Genomic DNA, 17,614 nt, shown 5'->3' on the forward strand with positions numbered 1-17,614 from the left:
AAAGGAGGAAAGAGAGGTAGCGAGGCGGAGAGGTTTAGGCAGGGAATTCCAGAGCTTAGGGCCTGACGTAGAAGTCTCCAGTCTCTCTCTCTCTCTGTTGGCCTTGAAGGTCCAACATGGAAAGAACTTGGACCAGCGTCCACCCAATTCCCTGTGGGTGCAGTCCACAATATTAGATACCCATGATTCAGCACAAACCAGCGCTATATCAGTGTCATCATTCAAAAACAGGAAATGGGATAATTAATACTGGTGCATTGAGAGAAGAGGGTGCGCTTCTTGGATTGGGGCTGCTTAATATAGTTGAATGGTAAAGGAAGCTTCAGTGAACCTCGATTAGCAAAAAATTTCCTTTCCAAATGACATCCTGACGCTCAAATTGTATTAAAGGATCTATAAAAGAGTCAGCGATGCCATTAAATCCTCTCCCCTCTCTCTCGTGAAACTCTTCCATCTTCTGCTCCCCAATTTGCCTCCTGCCACCATTCTGGACTGCTTCCTGCTGCTGCTGCTTCACTTGGGGGGGGGGGGGGGGGATCTAACTGCTTCAAGCAAATTCCTGATGAGCAAGACTTCACTGACAACGTGCAGCTGAGACGCATCCCTAAGCAAAGCGGCAAGGAGCTGGGAACAGGGAGTGAGTGGCGACTCGGTGGGAGTGGAAGAAGAGTACCTGTGCAAACTGGATGGGAGGTCATGGGGGGGGGGGGGGGGGGGCGTGAGGAAGGCGAGAGGGCAGTGAGGGGAGTCACGCTGCCAAGAACAAGCGAGGAAGCACATTCTTTCCATTGCAAAGGCCACTTATTTCAGAAGTCGGAGTTCTGAACAGGTCACCAAATTTTTTTTATTTTAACACTTTATTTTCTGCTTTCAATCTCCTGGTGCTGGCAAGAGCTCAGTATTACTTGGCTTTGACACCAGATGTTGTGCTAGGCAATGTAAATAACCAACAGTGCAGCATGTCATTTCAGCATTCTTCAATTTATTTGGGAACAATGGACTCTTCTGACCTGCAATGTCACGAACATTTTGGGCAGTGGACCTTGAACAAAACCAATCCCGTACAAAGGCATATACAGAATTAATGACTTGCAAGCAGCAGAACCTAAGAAAATAAGATGCATCTAGAAACCTGCCCCCCAACCCTGTCCCACTCACGGCTGGTTACCGCACATCCTGCCATGCCATCAGTCGCACTTCACCTCTGCAGCGAAAATCAATCGATCCGTCAAACCCGTTAACTCTGGGTGAGGCCCAGATACAGGCCACGCAAAGCGACGACGCAGAGGCCAATCCTCGGAGGTACACAAGCTTTTCACAGCCGCAGCGCTGGACTGTACTCCAGCTCGGGTCTCCGCCAACACAAAAAACAGCGCCTCAGACTCGGGAGACAGAATACAGCGACGAGCGTCATTTCAACAGCTAAAAGGATGTGAGCCGAGCTGAAACAGATGTCAAGGGACATCTGTGAAGAGAGAGAAGAAAAAAACCCCCCACATATCCCATGGCCTTAAACGGGAGGGAATCAATGAACTGGTACTGGCAGCTGCTACACCTGCATGGCAAGATGCAGAAGCCTTCCAAACTCCTGTGCACAGTGAGCTGTCACACATGTACAGACATTCAGACCTATTCTTACATCAACTGGAGTGCAGGGAGCTGAAGCAGAGAACGTCTGACTGATGAGCAATTCATGGAATGATACAGCACAGAAAGGGGCCATTCGGCCCATCGTGCCTGTGCCGGCTCTTTGAAAGAGCTACCCAATTAGCCCCACTCCCCCTGCTCTTTTCCCCCCCAATAGCCTTGCAAATTGTTTCCCCTTCCAAGTATTTATCCTATTTCATTTTGAAAGTTACTGTTGACTCTGCTTCCACCGCCCTTTCAGGCAGCGCATTCCAGGTCCTAACAACTCGCTACAGGAAACTTTCGATTTACCGGCACCTAAATAACCGGAAATCTCGGTTAACTGGCAAAATTCAGGAGTAGGTTCAGGTAACTTTTATTACTTGCCTTCCTCCATTTGCTGCTGTGCAAGGGTGTGGCTGCAGCTGTTGCTAAGCTACAGAGACGCTTGCAACTTGTGGCCATTGTTACAGGGTTTGTTGCTTTATACGGAGCTCTCAGCTCCGTATCTTTTGCTATAGCGTTCGGTTATCCGGAATTTTTGATGAACCGGCACCACGTCGGTCCTGTCCGTGCCGGATAAAAAAAAGTTTCCTGTACGTTAAAAAAAAAAAATTCTCATATCCCCTCTGGCTCTTTTGGCAATTTCCTTATATCGGTATCCGCTGGTTACCGACCCTCCTGCCAGTGGAAACAGCTGCTTCCTAGCTACTCTATCAAAACCCTTCATAATGTTGAACACCTCTATTAAATCTCCCCTTAGCCTTTTCTGCTCCAAGGAGAACAATCCCAGCTTTTCCAATCTCGCTACATCGCAGATAATCTCTCCCAATTTTTTTACTTGCAACGTGGCCACAGATCTCACTGCAGTCCTGATGGGGATGATTGTCACCTTTGACGGTAGCAGTCAGGAAGCTGAAATTTTGCCACTGGATGTATCTGGAGGCACAACATTCACCTCCTTTACATCACTAGGTGACGGCTGGAGCACAACGCATGAACCGTCAATAGCAGCAAACTATGAAGGTTAAAAAAAAACCTGCCACGACTGGAAGCCAAGCACTCTGTGACAGTGAAGACATTTTTAAATTAAATAGACCACCGTCCCTTGCCGCCTACTCTCTTATGCCATCACCAATGTACCGTATAGGAAGATCCAATGAAGCAGAGGAAAACTTCCTACAAAAGGACAAAGCCACGGATCTGATTGGGAACCTTTCCCCCAGACTTGTGTGCATTGCCTTCATGTCAATAAGTCATCCTCAATGGGAGCAGAAGAACGCACAGCGCACTCTCTCATCTACATTTAAGGGAGACTCATGGTTATAGGAATATTAGTATCTGCTTGATGCCTCATCTCTTCCCCCACACACTGGAGATAGGAGAAGGAACTGAATGTTGTTTATAGTAGGGATATGTTAACCTTTCTTTAAATCAAAGTGTCTTCAGTCAAATCGATCACCGTAAGATGGGAGGAAGGGGGTGGGGGGGAGGAGAAAGGGAGAAGCAATGCAATGATTATGCCTGCCTTTAACTATCAATTGTTGTGGTTGTGCAGCTAACACAATTGAAAGTACAACTCGATCAACATGAGAAAAATTCAGTTCAGAGCTTCTAGGAAGCCATCAGCCCACAGATCCGCCCTGAAGTGCACGATCAATGAACACCTCTAGTTTGAGAAAACTGTTCCTTTCAACTAAAATCATTTCACGTGACACAATGGAAGGAAAGAAAGCACCTCAGGCTAATCAATTTCATTGACGGATACAGGACTGAATACAAGCCCATCCAGCAACATGTTCAGTATAGTTTGTGGCTGTCGGCCATCAGAGACAGATAAAAATCACTAAGATTTACAGAAGCATAGCAGGAACGCGACATTGGTTTCAATCGAAGCCCTGGTAACCATGGGGACATCTCGCTCTTCTCCCCCATACCAGTAGATGAACTTTGGGTTCCATTTTGTTTCGAGGTTCGACTGTGGAAAGCCAAGTAGCTTGCTCGAAAACCTTAAAAATAATTCCACCCGCGCTACACTATGCAGCTTCGAGGTACTGTGCGTGTCTTTTTTGAAGAACTTAAGAAATAAAAGCAGGAGTAGGCCATTTGGCCCCTCGAGCCTGCTCCGCCATTGAATATGATGATGGCTGATCTTCTACCTCATCTCCACCTTCCCGCATTAGCCCCATATCCCTCGATTCCCTTAATATCCAAAAATCTACCGATCTCTGCCTTGAATATACTCAACGGCTGAGCCCTCTGGGGTAGAAAATTCCAAAGATTCACCACCCTCCGAGTGAAGAAATTTCTCCTCATCTCAGTGCTAAATGGTCGACCCCTTATTCGGAGACTGTGACCCCCCTGGCTCTAGGCTACCCAGCCAGGGAAAGCATCCTCCGAGCATCTACCCTGTCAAGCCCTGTAATAATTTTATATGTTTCAATGAGATCACCTCTCATTCTTCTAAACTCTAGAGAATACAGGCCTAGTCTACTCAATCTCCCCTCATAGGACATTCCCCCCATCCCAGGAAAAAGAATTTGCGGTGAAGTATTCAAACAGGGACCATTACTTTCAAACATCGACATTTTGTGAAGAGACCAAAACCACAGGGAATTTTTTTTAAAAATCACAAAGAATGAAAAGTAAAACTACCGGGAGACTTCGGAAAAAGTAACAGGACTGGACTCTCTTACCTGGCTTAACCTGACCAGATGAAACTACAGGAGCAAATTCATCAAGAATTTCAGTCACGGGGTTAGAGAGGAGAGAGTAGTCAAGAATGGAGTCCCCTCCGGTGAGAGAGTCTGAGCAAGAGGCAGATGCAAGGCAGAGGAACGGAAAGAGAAAACACAGCAAATGGTTAGTAAAGTACTCCACGACCTACAGTGACACGTTTCAAAATTCACTCGTCAATGCAAGTCTACCCGTGGGAAACACTACCCAATTATCCTCTTATAAAAATTCATTCATGGGATGTGGGTGTCGCTGGCAAGGACGGCATTTATTGCCCATCCCTAATTGCCCTTAAGAAGGTGGTGGTGAGCCACCTTCCTGAACCGCTGCAGTCTGTGTGGTGAAGGTGCTCCCACGGTGCTGTTAGGGAGGGAGTTCCAGGATTTTGACCCAGCGACGATGAAGGATCGGCCGATATATTTCCAAGCCCCTGTCCTTCTAGGTAGAGGTCGTGGGTTTGGGAGGTGCTGCCGAAGAAGCCTTGGCGAGTTGCTGCAGTGCATCTTGTAGATGGTACACACTGCAGCCACGGTACGCCGGCTGCAGTGTGTACCAGCTTAAAAAACTTCTTCCTCGTACTATAAATTGGGAAAAAATTGCTTCAACACAGCAGAAAATACTTTACACCAGACAAAAAATGTGCAAAACTTAACTTTCCACCACCCGCCCCCCATCAGTAAATCTCTTCATCCAATCACGTTCCAATATGTCACCTTCTTGAAAATGTACTTTACAATTTTCAGAATGTGGTGCGTGGCAAAGTGTCGATGTTTGGATCGCGATGAAACTCAACTCAGAGCTCGACACAGCCTTCCCACAACAGCGATAATCTGTCCTCTTCATTTATTCCCTTTCTGAAGCTCAATTTTGCTTCAAATGATTCAATATTGAGACTGTTTTCTCCCTCTATCGGCATTGAAAGTAAAGCCCGTCTCACATTGCATGTACCTCACCAGATCAATAGCCCAAGATGCTTTTTATACTACAACGTTAGCATCACTGCAAAGGCCGTCATTTTATACTGCTTCAATTTAACACTGCTTGGGGTCTCCTGCCAGTGCAGTGCCAAGTTCGATTCAGAGTGTGCTGTTCATTTAATTCAGACAGTGCAGACGTTCAACCTCGCTGTCTCAATATTTAAATTCTAATCGCACATGCGCAGAATGATCATTAGTTACACTTGGCCAGATATTACCTCACTCATACTGCCTGGCTGCAACCCATACTGTAGCTATTGATCTTGGAGCAGTAGCTGCAGTATAAATGCAGTGTTAACGGTACGCGCATGTTTGAGATTGATTCTGCTGTCGGTGCAGCACATCTGGTGCTGCTCACCAGCACAGAGTGATCTCTGCACTATAAGCAAGATTGGTGCCTCACAACGGCACAGGCAGTGAAAGTGAGTGAACCTGTTAAAAATCAAGATCAACTCAACTTTCACTTTTCCCCTCCCCCCACCCCCCTTCAGCACAAATTGCTTGAAAGATTATTGTACTAACTGATGACATGATTGGCAGAGCTGGTTTAGATTTTAAAATTTGCACCCTTACTTTTGAAGCCCTCCATTGCCTGCCCTGTCCTGCCTTACCTAAGCAATCTCCTCCAGCCAAATGTCCTCACATGCACCCTCTGCTCCTCCCGACATGTTTCCTCCACCCAACACACTTAGAACTACTACATGTCCCAGAATCATAGAATAGTACAGCACAGGAGGAGGCCATTCGGCCCATCGAGTCTGCGCTGGTCCTTTCAAAGAGCAATTCAGTTTGTCCCACTCCCCGCCTCTTTCACCACATCCCTGCAATTATTTCTCTTTCAACTATTTATCCAATTCCCTTTTGAAGGCTACTATTGAATCCGTTTCCACCACCCCATCAGGCGGCGCATTCCAAATCCTCACCACTCATTGCGGGAAAAAAAAGTTTCCCCTCATGTCTCTGCCCTGTGAAACTCCCTCCCCAAATCCCACCACATTGCCACCTCACTCCACTCTTTCAAAGGTCTCCTTAAAAAAAAAAAAACCCTCCCCTCGATCGCACTTCAGGTGCCCCTCCGTTACTTAGCACCAATCCCACAGCTATAGTGCGAAGGCACCCCCTAAACCTGACTTGGGAGTACTTTATGCCGACACAGGGTGCCAGAGAGGAAAAATATGTATTCTTCCGCACCACTGGCATCCCCCTCGCTTTGCCCGATGCAAAACTGAACTAAAAGTTGTTATTTTCAAAAGGCTTTCCGCTGGCTTCCCTAGTCTGAAAGATTGAAGGGCAGCAAAAAGCAGAGGGGAGGAAGAGGGAGCAAAAAAAGATAGGCACGAGGAAAGAGACGAGCAGGGGAGATTCAGGTGCAAGTTTGGAGGGGGGAGGGACGAAGGGGAGCTGCGAAGATCACTCCGTGACGGCAACACTGAGTTGCCGATTTGAGAATGGGGGGGGGGGGGGGGGGCGTAAAACGTGAATAATCTGAAGCTGTGGTGACAGCAGGCGCCCAAGGTTAACTGGAACGCGCGTACCAACCTGAAGCATTTACCACGGCCACAGCGCCCAACGATTCCGCCTGTAGTGGAGCCAGTCGCTGAGGCTTTGGGGGCTCAAATCCAGGTATGAGATTTCCCACCGCTATCTCAGCTTTTCCTTTTCAACCAGAGCACACAAACAGGAGAATTAAAAGCAAGCAGACAGTAAAAGAACATCAAGGTGCATCAAGAACACCGCCAAGCTGCCACAGAGCGCAAAGGAAAACAGGCAACAGCTTTGGATAACTGCAGATAATTTGCACTCTTCCTCAAGGGGCCCTTAAATCTTTGTACTATTAATAAAAATGCAGACATGGCAACTAAATTTCTTTGGATCGTTCTCAAAGGAAGGTAACAAAAGGAGTTTGATAAAACTTAAAACTGAATTCCTTTAATCTCATCAGAACTGTGCATCAGGGTTATGTTTTGTTCTGTAAAAAGAATTCTTGGTTTTTAATCGATAGTTCATTTAAGTTGGGGCTGCAGAGATTCAGCATTCTGCAATAGGCCATAATTCATCGGCAGATTTTTAATATAAGTGCGGAACGGACAGATGAATCATAAGAAATAGGAGCAGGAGTCGGCCATTCGGCCCCTCGAGCCTGCTCCGCCATTCAATAAGATCATGGCTGATCTTCGACCTCAACTCCACCTTCCTGCACTATCCCCATATCCCTCGATTCCCTTAATATTCTCCCCCGCCCCCCCCCCCCAAAAAATAACTTAACCGAGGTTAATTTTAACTATTTCTTAACGTAGAGAGTCACGGGGATGAGACTCAAATACGTTGTTGTGCCATCTTCCCTTGAGAGTTCTATAAAATAAACGTGCGTCACCCTGTTGACAATTGGCGTCACCCAAGGAACAACCCAAGTCATCAGCAATGGACAGTTTCTTCAAGTCACACACAGGGCTGAGGAGCAAATGAGAAGTTACAGTCATGGTTTTGACAGCTAGAAAATCCATCAAAGCGCCCATGCAATGCATGCATATCCCGACAGGCGCGCTACTGCTGCAGCTGGGTACGCCTCGAAACACTTGATGCTGCACTGAAATAGAGTGTTGACGGTCACACTACAACCACCACCACCACCCATTACAGAAAGATGCTACACACAATGGAAATGGAGAACAGGGCGAGAAGCTCACGAGAAGTCACAAGACCACACACACGTTGTTGCAGAGATAAAGGCACAAGCAGAATCAGTGGATGTGTGAAAGAATAGGAACAAGAGCATTTTCAACCTCAACGCCCAAGTACGGATGACGGACGTTTTACACAACTGGATTTGGGGAAAAGCCAGCAAGCCGGCAGCAGTTGTGCGGCTGCATTGGCCAATTCACGGCAGCGCCACAGACGTACGTTACCTTACCAGATAAAGAGGCTCTTTCCTGTTATTCTGCAGCTTTGACGTCGCGGTTACGTCCTTGCTGTGTGTGGTGCGTACAGAAAATTTTCATCTTCACTCAATATGCCAAGCACAGGGGCCTCTGAATAGCCTAATGTTTGTACCCGGTGGGGATACACAACATTAGACACAAGTCCAGAATATTTCAAAATCAACCACGTGTACACTCAATTTTGATATTCTATTGATTTATAACACACTCCCTCTCGACGCCAAAGGGGTTTGAACTTTAACGGCTGAAAATACTCCAGATTCCTACAATATGATCATGCACATCAAAAAAAAAAGCACCTGGGAGATTTTTTTTACCATTGATATTATCCTCAGTACTCCCAAAGGGGTCACCAAGAGGTAAAAGGTCAGGGAGCAGAAATGAAGTCTCAGGAGACTTCAGACCTTCAATGAGCTTTTCTGTGTCAAGAGGCGAAGGAGAGAAGAACAATGAAACGAGAGATAAAAGATGACATATAGGCAACACAGCAAACGTACTGAATTATTGGCACCACGGATAATTAACAAAACACAGGCTAATCGAGAGATTCAGGCCACGTCATGAGCTAAGCTGTACAACTCTTGAGCAACCTGAAGGAGTCACTCGATTACAAGTGATTCAGAGGCCCCCCCCCCTTTCTGTCGCATCCTCTCTGCGCGCACCTCTACGCCAGATGTTATGCTGGCAATGCACTGGAACCCCTTGGCACTCAGAGTGAATGGTAAAATAACGATGGGAAGGTTATTCCAGGTTTACTGAAAGATAATCGTGATACGGTTAAGAGAATTCTACGCATGTGCCGTGACAATGAAACCACTGGGTTTTCCATTTGCACGGAGAGCCAGATGGAATCACGGATCGCGATCCCGCAAAGACGAGTTAAAAATCCCGAAATTCTATGTAATGGGAAAAAAAAAAGAATTCAACTTATTCAGTCACTGTAAACCAGTGGCTCAGACACCCAGCTCTTAATAAATGAGAGACACATCGTTTAGAATATAAGCAGAGTGCTGTAGCTTCCAGAGATGGTGCTATTTCCAAATGAATGGAATGGGGTGAGGGAGGGGATGGGAAGAAAGTGTGTTCTTGGTCATTTTGTGTTCGTTAAAATCGATCTCCGTCAAACACTGGCATCTCACAATCTACCGTGGTTTAATTCAGGGGAGACAAGCTGGCTATAGACAAGTGTCCAGTGGGTGCAATCTTTACACTGGGTTGTGGGGGGGGGGGGGGGGTTACTTTCCCGATCACAATCCAGTGACTCCTGCTGCAAAGTGCTTTCATAGATTAACTGTAGCGCCGTCAATTCTTGACGCATGGGTCTTCTGCACTCGTACTCACCATAGAATCGGCATAAATCGCCCAACCGACCTCGTTCTGGTGACAATAGACCATTCAACTGCTCAACCGCAGGCGACGGGAGCGACAGTCAAGTTTGATCGTCTGCTCACTTCGCCACAGCCAGCACTGGCTCGCAGTCAGGAACAGGAATCCGAGCTGATCGTCCCCTGCATAGGCCAATTGTCACATTCCCTGCTGCCACCCCAGCCAAGGCCAACCGGTGGAACACAAGGCAGGGACTGATCCCGAGACCTTTGGTCTGATTAACTTAAGTTACATTTATTGGAGGCACAGGAATCCATACTTTTAGGTGTCACTGAGGTCCCACCCATCTTTTTTTGTTACGTTGGGTTCAGAGAAGGAAAAGGCCCCCCCCCCCCAAGATATTCCTGAACAAGATTTAAATGAGACAACATACTTCAAAGGAATTCAACCATGTGCTTAAAATTACTCGTTTTGAGCCAAACATTCTGTCACAGGATCAAAACTATTCAGCCAAAAGATCCATCCAGTGATTTAGGTCATTTGGGCCTATACTCATTGGAATTTAGAAGAATGAGAGGGGGTCTTATTGAAACATAAGATTCTGAGGGGGCTCGACAGGGTAGATGCAGAGAGGATGTTTCCCCTCGTGGGGAAATCTAGAACTCGGGGGCACAGTTTCAGAATAAAGGGTCGCCCTTTTAGAACGGAGGTGAGGAGGAATTTCTTCTCAGAGGGTCGTAAATCTGTGGAATTCTCTGCCGCAGAGAGCTGTGGAGGCTGGGTCATTAAATACATTTAAGGTGGAGATACAGGTTTTTGCAAGATAAGGGAGTGAAGGGTTATGGGGAGCAGGCAGGGAAGTGGCTTTGAGCCCAAGATCAGCCATGATCTTATTGAATGGCGGAGCAGGCTCGAGGGGCCAAGTGGCCTAATCCTGCTCCTATTTCTTATGTTATGAAATGGTAAAGTTGATGTAATCCTGAGCATTACACAGAACACCCAAGTCGATCGTGACACAACTTAGCCATTATGTAAGGTTCTGGATAGGAGGAGTGGGCTGCGGGAAGCATTGCCCGCGCATGCGCTTACTGCAGCAGAACCTCATATTCCCCTGCCGTGGCCCAGCTTGTGATCGTGGAGTTGCCTTGTTCTTTTCGCTTTATCAAGAGGTCATGGCAAATCAGTGAATGCAGAGCGCTTTCCACTTGGAGGGATCAGAAACACCAAGTGACATGAATCAACTGAGTGGCCTGTGGGTGGCGCTGTCCAGGGAGAGTATAAATACTCGGGCACGGGCCCAGCTTGCGCAGGACATTCTTAACAGGAACTAGTGAAGGACACAACTAGACCTCCATGTTGTAAAACAGTTGATTAAAGCTTTGTTTAACGCTTAGACCAAGTGCCTAGTAGTTTTCTTACATCACCAAGCATCAACACAAAGCCAGTCATGCCCATTTATCAAGTCATTGCAACAGAACGCCACCTCAAGGGGGAAATGCAAGTTGCTGCCAACTCACGGGTTTCACGGAAGACAGCATGAAGCAACAGTGCTTCAACCTTTCCTTTTGGAATTGAGATGAAAAAGTAGAAGACGCTTCCCTTTTAACTAGCTTGGTAGAATTAGAAGGAAGCAAGAAAGGCTCCCAATACAAATGGTCCCAATACATGTAACGAGGGGAAATAAGAGCAAATAAATTTGTACTGGCTTCATAAAGAAAAGGTCACAACAAACATCAGTTAATGGCTAACATTCTAACAATCAATGTCCAACGTCGCAACAATAATAATGACAATATTAGTTCAAACCATAGGGCAAAGTCTAATATTGATTTTCTGTGACTGATTTAGCACCGACATGATTAACAGTTTATTCAACAGCAACGCAGAATTTCAGGCCAACAGGAAACAAAAATCCAAAACATTCCAGAGTTACAGGATCTCAAGACTCTATCAGCCATGGCTCAGTGGGTAGCAAACTCGCCTCGGAGTCAGAAGGTTGTGGGTTCCAGTCCCACTCCAGGGACTTGAGCACATAAAGCTAGGACTGACGCGCCAGGGCAGTGCTGAGGGAGTGCTGCACTGTCGGAGGTGCCGTCTTTCGGATGAGACGTTAAAACGATGCCCCCGTCTGCTCTCTCAGGTGGGCGTAAAAGACCCCACGGCCACTACTTCGAAGAGGAGCAGGGGGAGTCATCCCCGGTGTCCTGGGCCAATATGTATCCTTCAACCAACATAACAAAAAAAAACATTATCTGGTCATTATCACATCGCTGTTTGTGGGAGCTTGCTTTCTGCAAATTGGCTGCTGCATTTCCTACATTACAACAGTGACCACACTTCAAAAAGTACTTCATTAGCTGTAAAGCGCTTTGGGACGTCCGGTGGTCGTGTAAGGCGCTATAGAAATGTAAGTCTATCTTTCTTTTTAAAGGGCAATTTAAAAACTTTTTTTTTTTTTTTTTTTTTTAAAACAGAGAGTCTGGTCGTAGCTTTTGATATTTAAAACTACAATTTCCGAGACCAACTGACAGCTTCCAGGCTAATTTTATTTGATTTCCAAGAATTACAGCCAGCTAAACAGGCCTGTGAAGATGGCTTCAGTGCAAATTAATGGGCAGCTGCAGTCAAATTCAAGTGGCTTTTTTTCCTAAAACTTCTGGGTGAAATATCCCACCTCCTCACTGCAGACCTTTTGGACACCCAAACCTCTGACCAAACTCCTTGTTCCCTTGAGAAAAAGAGAGAGGGGATCGATCACTCTATAGCATTTCCCACCACCCCCCCACCTCGCGTCTCCCAAAGCGTGCTTACTGGAGAGAAGGTCGAGTCCCAAAACATTAGCGGCAGTCTGAGGGAAAGGGTTACCGAGGGGCACGTCGAAAGAATCGCGAGCTTCCACTGAAGTTCGCAGCATTACTGCCTTCAACTACAAGCACGGCCACAGAGCTTGGCCTTCTCTGATGCTCCGAAAGCTTCGAGCTTGTGCTACACGCGGTTTCTGAGGCAGCAACCTCACAGGGCAGTGCCTTCTAAAGCAGGTTGCTGCTTGATGGAAAGCGTGGGCCGGCAGCAGCTGCTTTTAACACCGTCGAGCGTGCTCGAAGCAGCAGGTATAATCACACTGCCTCCAATAAAACAGACGGGATAAAAAGGAGACACACAAATAGTTGGAGCCCCCGCCGAGATACTTCACAACCTTAAAAAAAGCCTTCCGAGGATCAAAATCTTAATCTTTGTCCCCAGCAGCATCCTTTTGTCCCAGCCACGACCCATGATGTGTCGTCATCATGGCTCTATCCGGCTAAGTTAAGTTTTCAAATGTTCAGTCCATCACAGCATTTAATAATTCTCGAGTGCAGAAAGTTAAATACCAAAATGCTCGTTACCAGTCTCTCCCTCTCCACTTGATAGCCGCCAATATCAGAGTGATCTTAACTTCAGATCTTCCAGCCTGCGGAAAATGTCTTCAAAGGCAAAGGCCCGAGGCGTGGCTAAATTTGCTGGGGATTGGAGGGGCTGCTTTGGGCCCCTGGAAGCTGGAAGTTATTCTACTTGCTCAGTAAATAGAAGTGCAATATGCATTAAAAAAACTGTGGAAATTGTTCAGATGGTGGGGGTGGGGAGAGGCAGCCTTGAAACGAAGGGAAGTCGTGGGGTCACTACCTCGAAAAAGATAAAATGAAGGCCAATTGACAACTATTAAATTTATAACAAGCCCTTTAAAAGGTTCGTCAGCGCCAGTTAACTGCTAATATATTTAAAAATAACAGCCTTGTTCTGTTTGGACATGCTGGTAACCTGAGATCCTGTTAACTCCCCACCAGGAGGGGGTCTCGACTGACTGGCTTCAACTCTCGAAGGGACGGAAAGGTGCGCTCGGCACTCATTACCTGGCGGCTCAGATGATGCAACAGGAGTGAAAGGATCAGGTATGTTGATTGGCGGGACGGCAGCATCCGGAACCAACAGTTCTATGGAGTTTTCCGCTGAACCAATCGAGCAGAGAGAGGCAGACAGAGGAGAGGAGGGAGGGAGGAGATGCAGGAGGTGGTGGAGGAGGAGGTGGTGGAGGAGGAGGTGGTGGAGGTGCAGGAGGAGGAGGAGGAGGTGCAGGAGGAGGAGGAGGAGGTGCAGGAGGAGGAGGAGGAGGTGCAGGAGGAGGAGGAGGAGGTGCAGGAGGAGGAGGAGGAGGAGGTGCAGGAGGAGGAGGAGGAGGTGCAGGAGGAGGAGGAGGAGGTGCAGGAGGAGGAGGAGGTGGTGCAGGAGGAGGAGGAGGTGGTGCAGGAGGAGGAGGAGGTGGTGCAGGAGGAGGAGGAGGTGGTGCAGGAGGAGGAGGAGGAGGTGCAGGAGGAGGAGGAGGAGGTGCAGGAGGAGGAGGAGGAGGTGCAGGAGGAGGAGGAGGAGGTGCAGGAGGAGGAGGAGGTGCAGGAGGAGGAGGAGGTGGTGCAGGAGGAGGAGGAGGAGGTGCAGGAGGAGGAGGAGGAGGTGCAGGAGGAGGAGGAGGAGGTGCAGGAGGAGGAGGAGGAGGTGCAGGAGGAGGTGGAGGTAAGAAAGAGCAGCAAGGGAGGGAGGGAAGGAAACAGAAAGCAATTATACACCACCAAATGACTTACTTGCTTCCCATCTGCCCAGCCAGCCCGTCGCAGAGTTCGTGTGTCGTATTTAGAGCAGAGAAACAAACGGTCCATGCCGGTGTTTATGCTCCACACGAGTCTGTGGCTGGATTGGTTTATCCATACCATCCAGAAATAGTCAGCATGTCAAAGTTTAGCTCAAGTCATGATCATCCAGCTTATTTTTTTATATATTATACAGGAAGAGATTATTCCCAACAGCTTCCTCTGAAAAACTTTATACCATCAAGAAAGGCAGGAAAGTCATCTGCAGCTCTGAAAGAAGGCCCATTAAATAAAGATCTTATTCTTCATTATTTACCTGGAAAAATCAAATATATTTCCCAATCAAACTTTAGTTAAAAGGAATAAAAACGTTCCCGGCACAAGATCGCTACTCTGAAAAGTATCTTTCAGTGATCTCCAAGACTGGGTAAAAGAAATATGTTGTTCGGGCACGTCCCCGGATTGCCAGCACCTTGCTGTTTACTTGACAGCACAGAGTGCTGGGAGCAGAGACTCAGCAATGGAACATCATCCCGACTGGTGGCTGAATACCTTGCATTTTCTTTTTGAATCTGGATTGGGGTTCTCCGACAAAAGGAGCAGAGGCTTATTGCAGGTCCTCAGCTTGGAGTTTTCCTTAAACTCCTGAGAGCAGTTGTACGAGTCTTCAAGCCTTACAAAAGCTGAAAAGGGTCACTTGCAGTCTACTGGGAATCGGTGACAAATTTGCACTAGGGAGTCGACAGTGGCGGGGGGAAATTACTTTGGAACGTCTGCACAGCGACGCATCTCGTTATACAAACCCTTTCGACTTGAGAAATTATGCCTGTGGTTTACCAAAACCAAGTGTGCTTAAAGCCGCTTGTTGAATTCCTCACGTTACCTAACCAACGTTCCCGCTAAGTTGCCCGGCCACGCAGCGGACTGGAGATCCCGCGCAGGCCACTCACGGGCTTTTCAATGTAAATAACTGCGTATGCGCGGTTAAAGGGCCCATGCACCAAAAAAAAACCCACACACAAATTACAGGGGACGTTGTACCTAACCTGAAAACAGTCTCGGTTTCATTTTCTTTTCCATTTCAAGTCGCTTCCCTTGGGTAAGGTGATGAATAAATTATCGTCGTCTCAAACGTTAACCGGACTTTCTCTTTCAGATGTTGCCTGACCTGACCTGACCGGCTGTTAAGACATTCCCTGTATTTTCTGCCACGGAATGCAGCACCGTTTCGGATCGCGAAAACAACAGTCACGAGAGTACATCAGGATTGGTTGGTGCACTAACCTGTCTCAGAGGCAAAGGGATCGATTCCAAAAGCATCTGCCTGCGACTGCACCGGTGCTGGGGGAAGCCCTGGTATCAGGCTCTCCGTGGATGTATTGGTCTGCTCAACCTTACCTGTAAAATCCAGAAACAATTTTAAGCTTTTGTCCGTCTTTTATGAATGTATTTGCATCAGGGGACGAATATGTCAACACAATGATAAACAGTCACCAGTCAACTGATCTCTGCATTTTCTTATTCAGTAGATATCTCACTGTCGTTAACGTAACCTGCAATTTAAACAGGCTAAAAATGCTGTTTTAAAAATGTAAAGGGAGGCAGTCTTGAGAAATAAACTTCCCTTTAAAATACAAGCACTTTAGGCAAAAGGTCATTTTTAAGTTTATTACAACAGCACCCACTTGATTCTGAGAATCGATGAATATCTTACTGCTGTTTGTGGGGAGCTTGCTCTGCGCAGATTGGCTGTTGCGTTACATAAGAACATAATAAACAGGAGCAGGAGTCAGCCAATCAGCTCCTCGAGCCTGCTCCGCCATTCAATAAGATCATGGCTGATCTGATCTTGGCCTCAACTCCACTTCCCTGCCCGCTCCCCATAACCCTCGATTCCCCTGTAGTTCAAACGTCTGTCAATCTCCGCCTTGAATATATTCAATGACTCCGCCCCCACAGCTCTCTGGGGTAGAGAATTCCAAAGATTCACCACCCTCTGATGGAAGAAGTTCCTCCTCATCACCGTCTTAAATGGGCGACCCTTTATTCTGAAACTATGCCCCCTAGTTCTAGATTCCCCCACGAGGGGAAACATCCCCTCAGCATCTACCCTGTCAATCCCCCTCAGAATCTTATATGTTTCCATAAGATCACCTCTCATTCTTCTAAACTCCAATGAGTATAGGCCCAACCTGCTCAACCTTTCGTCATACGTCAACCCCTTCAACCCAGGAATCAACCTAGTGAACCTTCTCTGCACTGCCTCCAATGCAAGTATATCCTTCCTTAAATATAGAGACCAAAACTGTACGCAGTACTCCAGGTGCGGTCTCACCAGCGCCCTGTAAAGTTGCATCAAAACTTCCCTACTTTTACACTCCATACCCCTTGCAATAAAGGACAACATTCCATTAGCCTTCCTAATTACTTGCTGTACCTGCATGCTAACTTTTTGTGTTTCATATACTAGGACCTCCAGATCCCTTCGTACCACAGCATTTTGTAGTCTCACTAAATAATAATTTGCTTTTTCATTCTTCCTTCCAAAGTGGATAACCTCACATCTTCCCACATTATACTCCATCTGCCAAATTTTTGCCCAATCACTTAACCTATCTATATCCCTTTGCAGACTCTGTGTCCTCCTCACAACTTCCTTTCCCACCTATCTTCGTATCATCAGCAAATCTGGCTACAGTACACTCGGTCCCTTCATCCAAGTCATTAATATAGATTGTAAACACATTCCCTACATTACAACAGTGACTACACTTCAAAAGGTACTTCATTGTCGGTAAAGTGCTTTGGGACGTCCAGAGGTCATGAAAGGCGCTATACAAATGCAACTTCTTTCTTTCCTTTAACATTAAGTGGAGAAAAAAAACAAATCGAGTTACAAACAACAGAGTGACTGCTGCCAACGAACTGGAAGCTGTGCAGAAGCATGCTGCGCAGAAATGTTAACTTAAAATTTTTCTTTTCCTGACGCGGCTCAGTTCGGCACCACTCCCTCCCCATCTCCTTTCTCGCTCACCAATCTGGGAAGTCCAGCGAGAACAGCCAAAAAAAAACCCCACTGGAACTGCGCGCGCAACTACTTCATTTCGTTGGCAGCAGTCGCGTCCGACAAACTAATACTTCAAAAGAATGCTCAAAACAAATGAGGGGGAAGGCCAAATGGACTACCAGAAAATCAAAGACAGACAGACAAAAAAAGGTGTGTAAAGTAACACACCTGAAGGGGTTGTCTTATGAGGAAAGGTTGAGCAGGTTGGGCCTATACTCATTGGAGTTTAGAAGAATGAGAGGGGATCTTATTGAAACATAAGATACTGAAGGGGCTTGACAGGGTAGATGCAGAGAGGATGTTTCCCCTCGTGGGGGAATCTAG

The 17,614-nt window shown here is 46.9% G+C and overlaps 1 protein-coding gene and 1 long non-coding RNA gene across 12 annotated transcripts in view; one reads left to right on the forward strand and one right to left on the reverse strand.

The window, feature by feature from the left end:
* The window catches only part of aak1b (AP2 associated kinase 1b), a 146,770-nt gene that overhangs the window by 30,429 nt on the left and 98,727 nt on the right, over nt 1-17,614 (reverse strand). For 3 of the 11 annotated variants that reach the window (XM_085970966.1, XM_085970973.1, XM_085970977.1), the window contains 5 exons: nt 15,508-15,621; nt 13,495-13,590; nt 8,596-8,697; nt 6,879-6,995; nt 4,323-4,433 (listed from right to left, as the gene is read on the reverse strand). In XM_085970966.1, coding sequence (XP_085827092.1) covers nt 4,323-4,433; nt 6,879-6,995; nt 8,596-8,697; nt 13,495-13,590; nt 15,508-15,621 — 540 coding nt within the window. The remainder of the gene's footprint in view (nt 1-4,322; nt 4,434-6,878; nt 6,996-8,595; nt 8,698-13,494; nt 13,591-15,507; nt 15,622-17,614) is intronic. The other 8 variants (XM_085970967.1, XM_085970969.1, XM_085970970.1 and 5 more) reach the window with 8 other exon arrangements.
* LOC147097909 (uncharacterized) lies at nt 11,556-15,514 on the forward strand. The gene is made up of 3 exons (XR_015074241.1): nt 11,556-12,011; nt 13,429-13,533; nt 15,380-15,514. It is a non-coding gene; the product is annotated as an uncharacterized LOC147097909 (long non-coding RNA).

The sequence above is a fragment of the Somniosus microcephalus genome, chromosome 30 (assembly GCF_052327205.1).
Source record: "Somniosus microcephalus isolate GS21.2 chromosome 30, FLI_Smic_1.0, whole genome shotgun sequence".
In the NCBI taxonomy this organism is placed as follows: domain Eukaryota; kingdom Metazoa; phylum Chordata; class Chondrichthyes; order Squaliformes; family Somniosidae; genus Somniosus; species Somniosus microcephalus.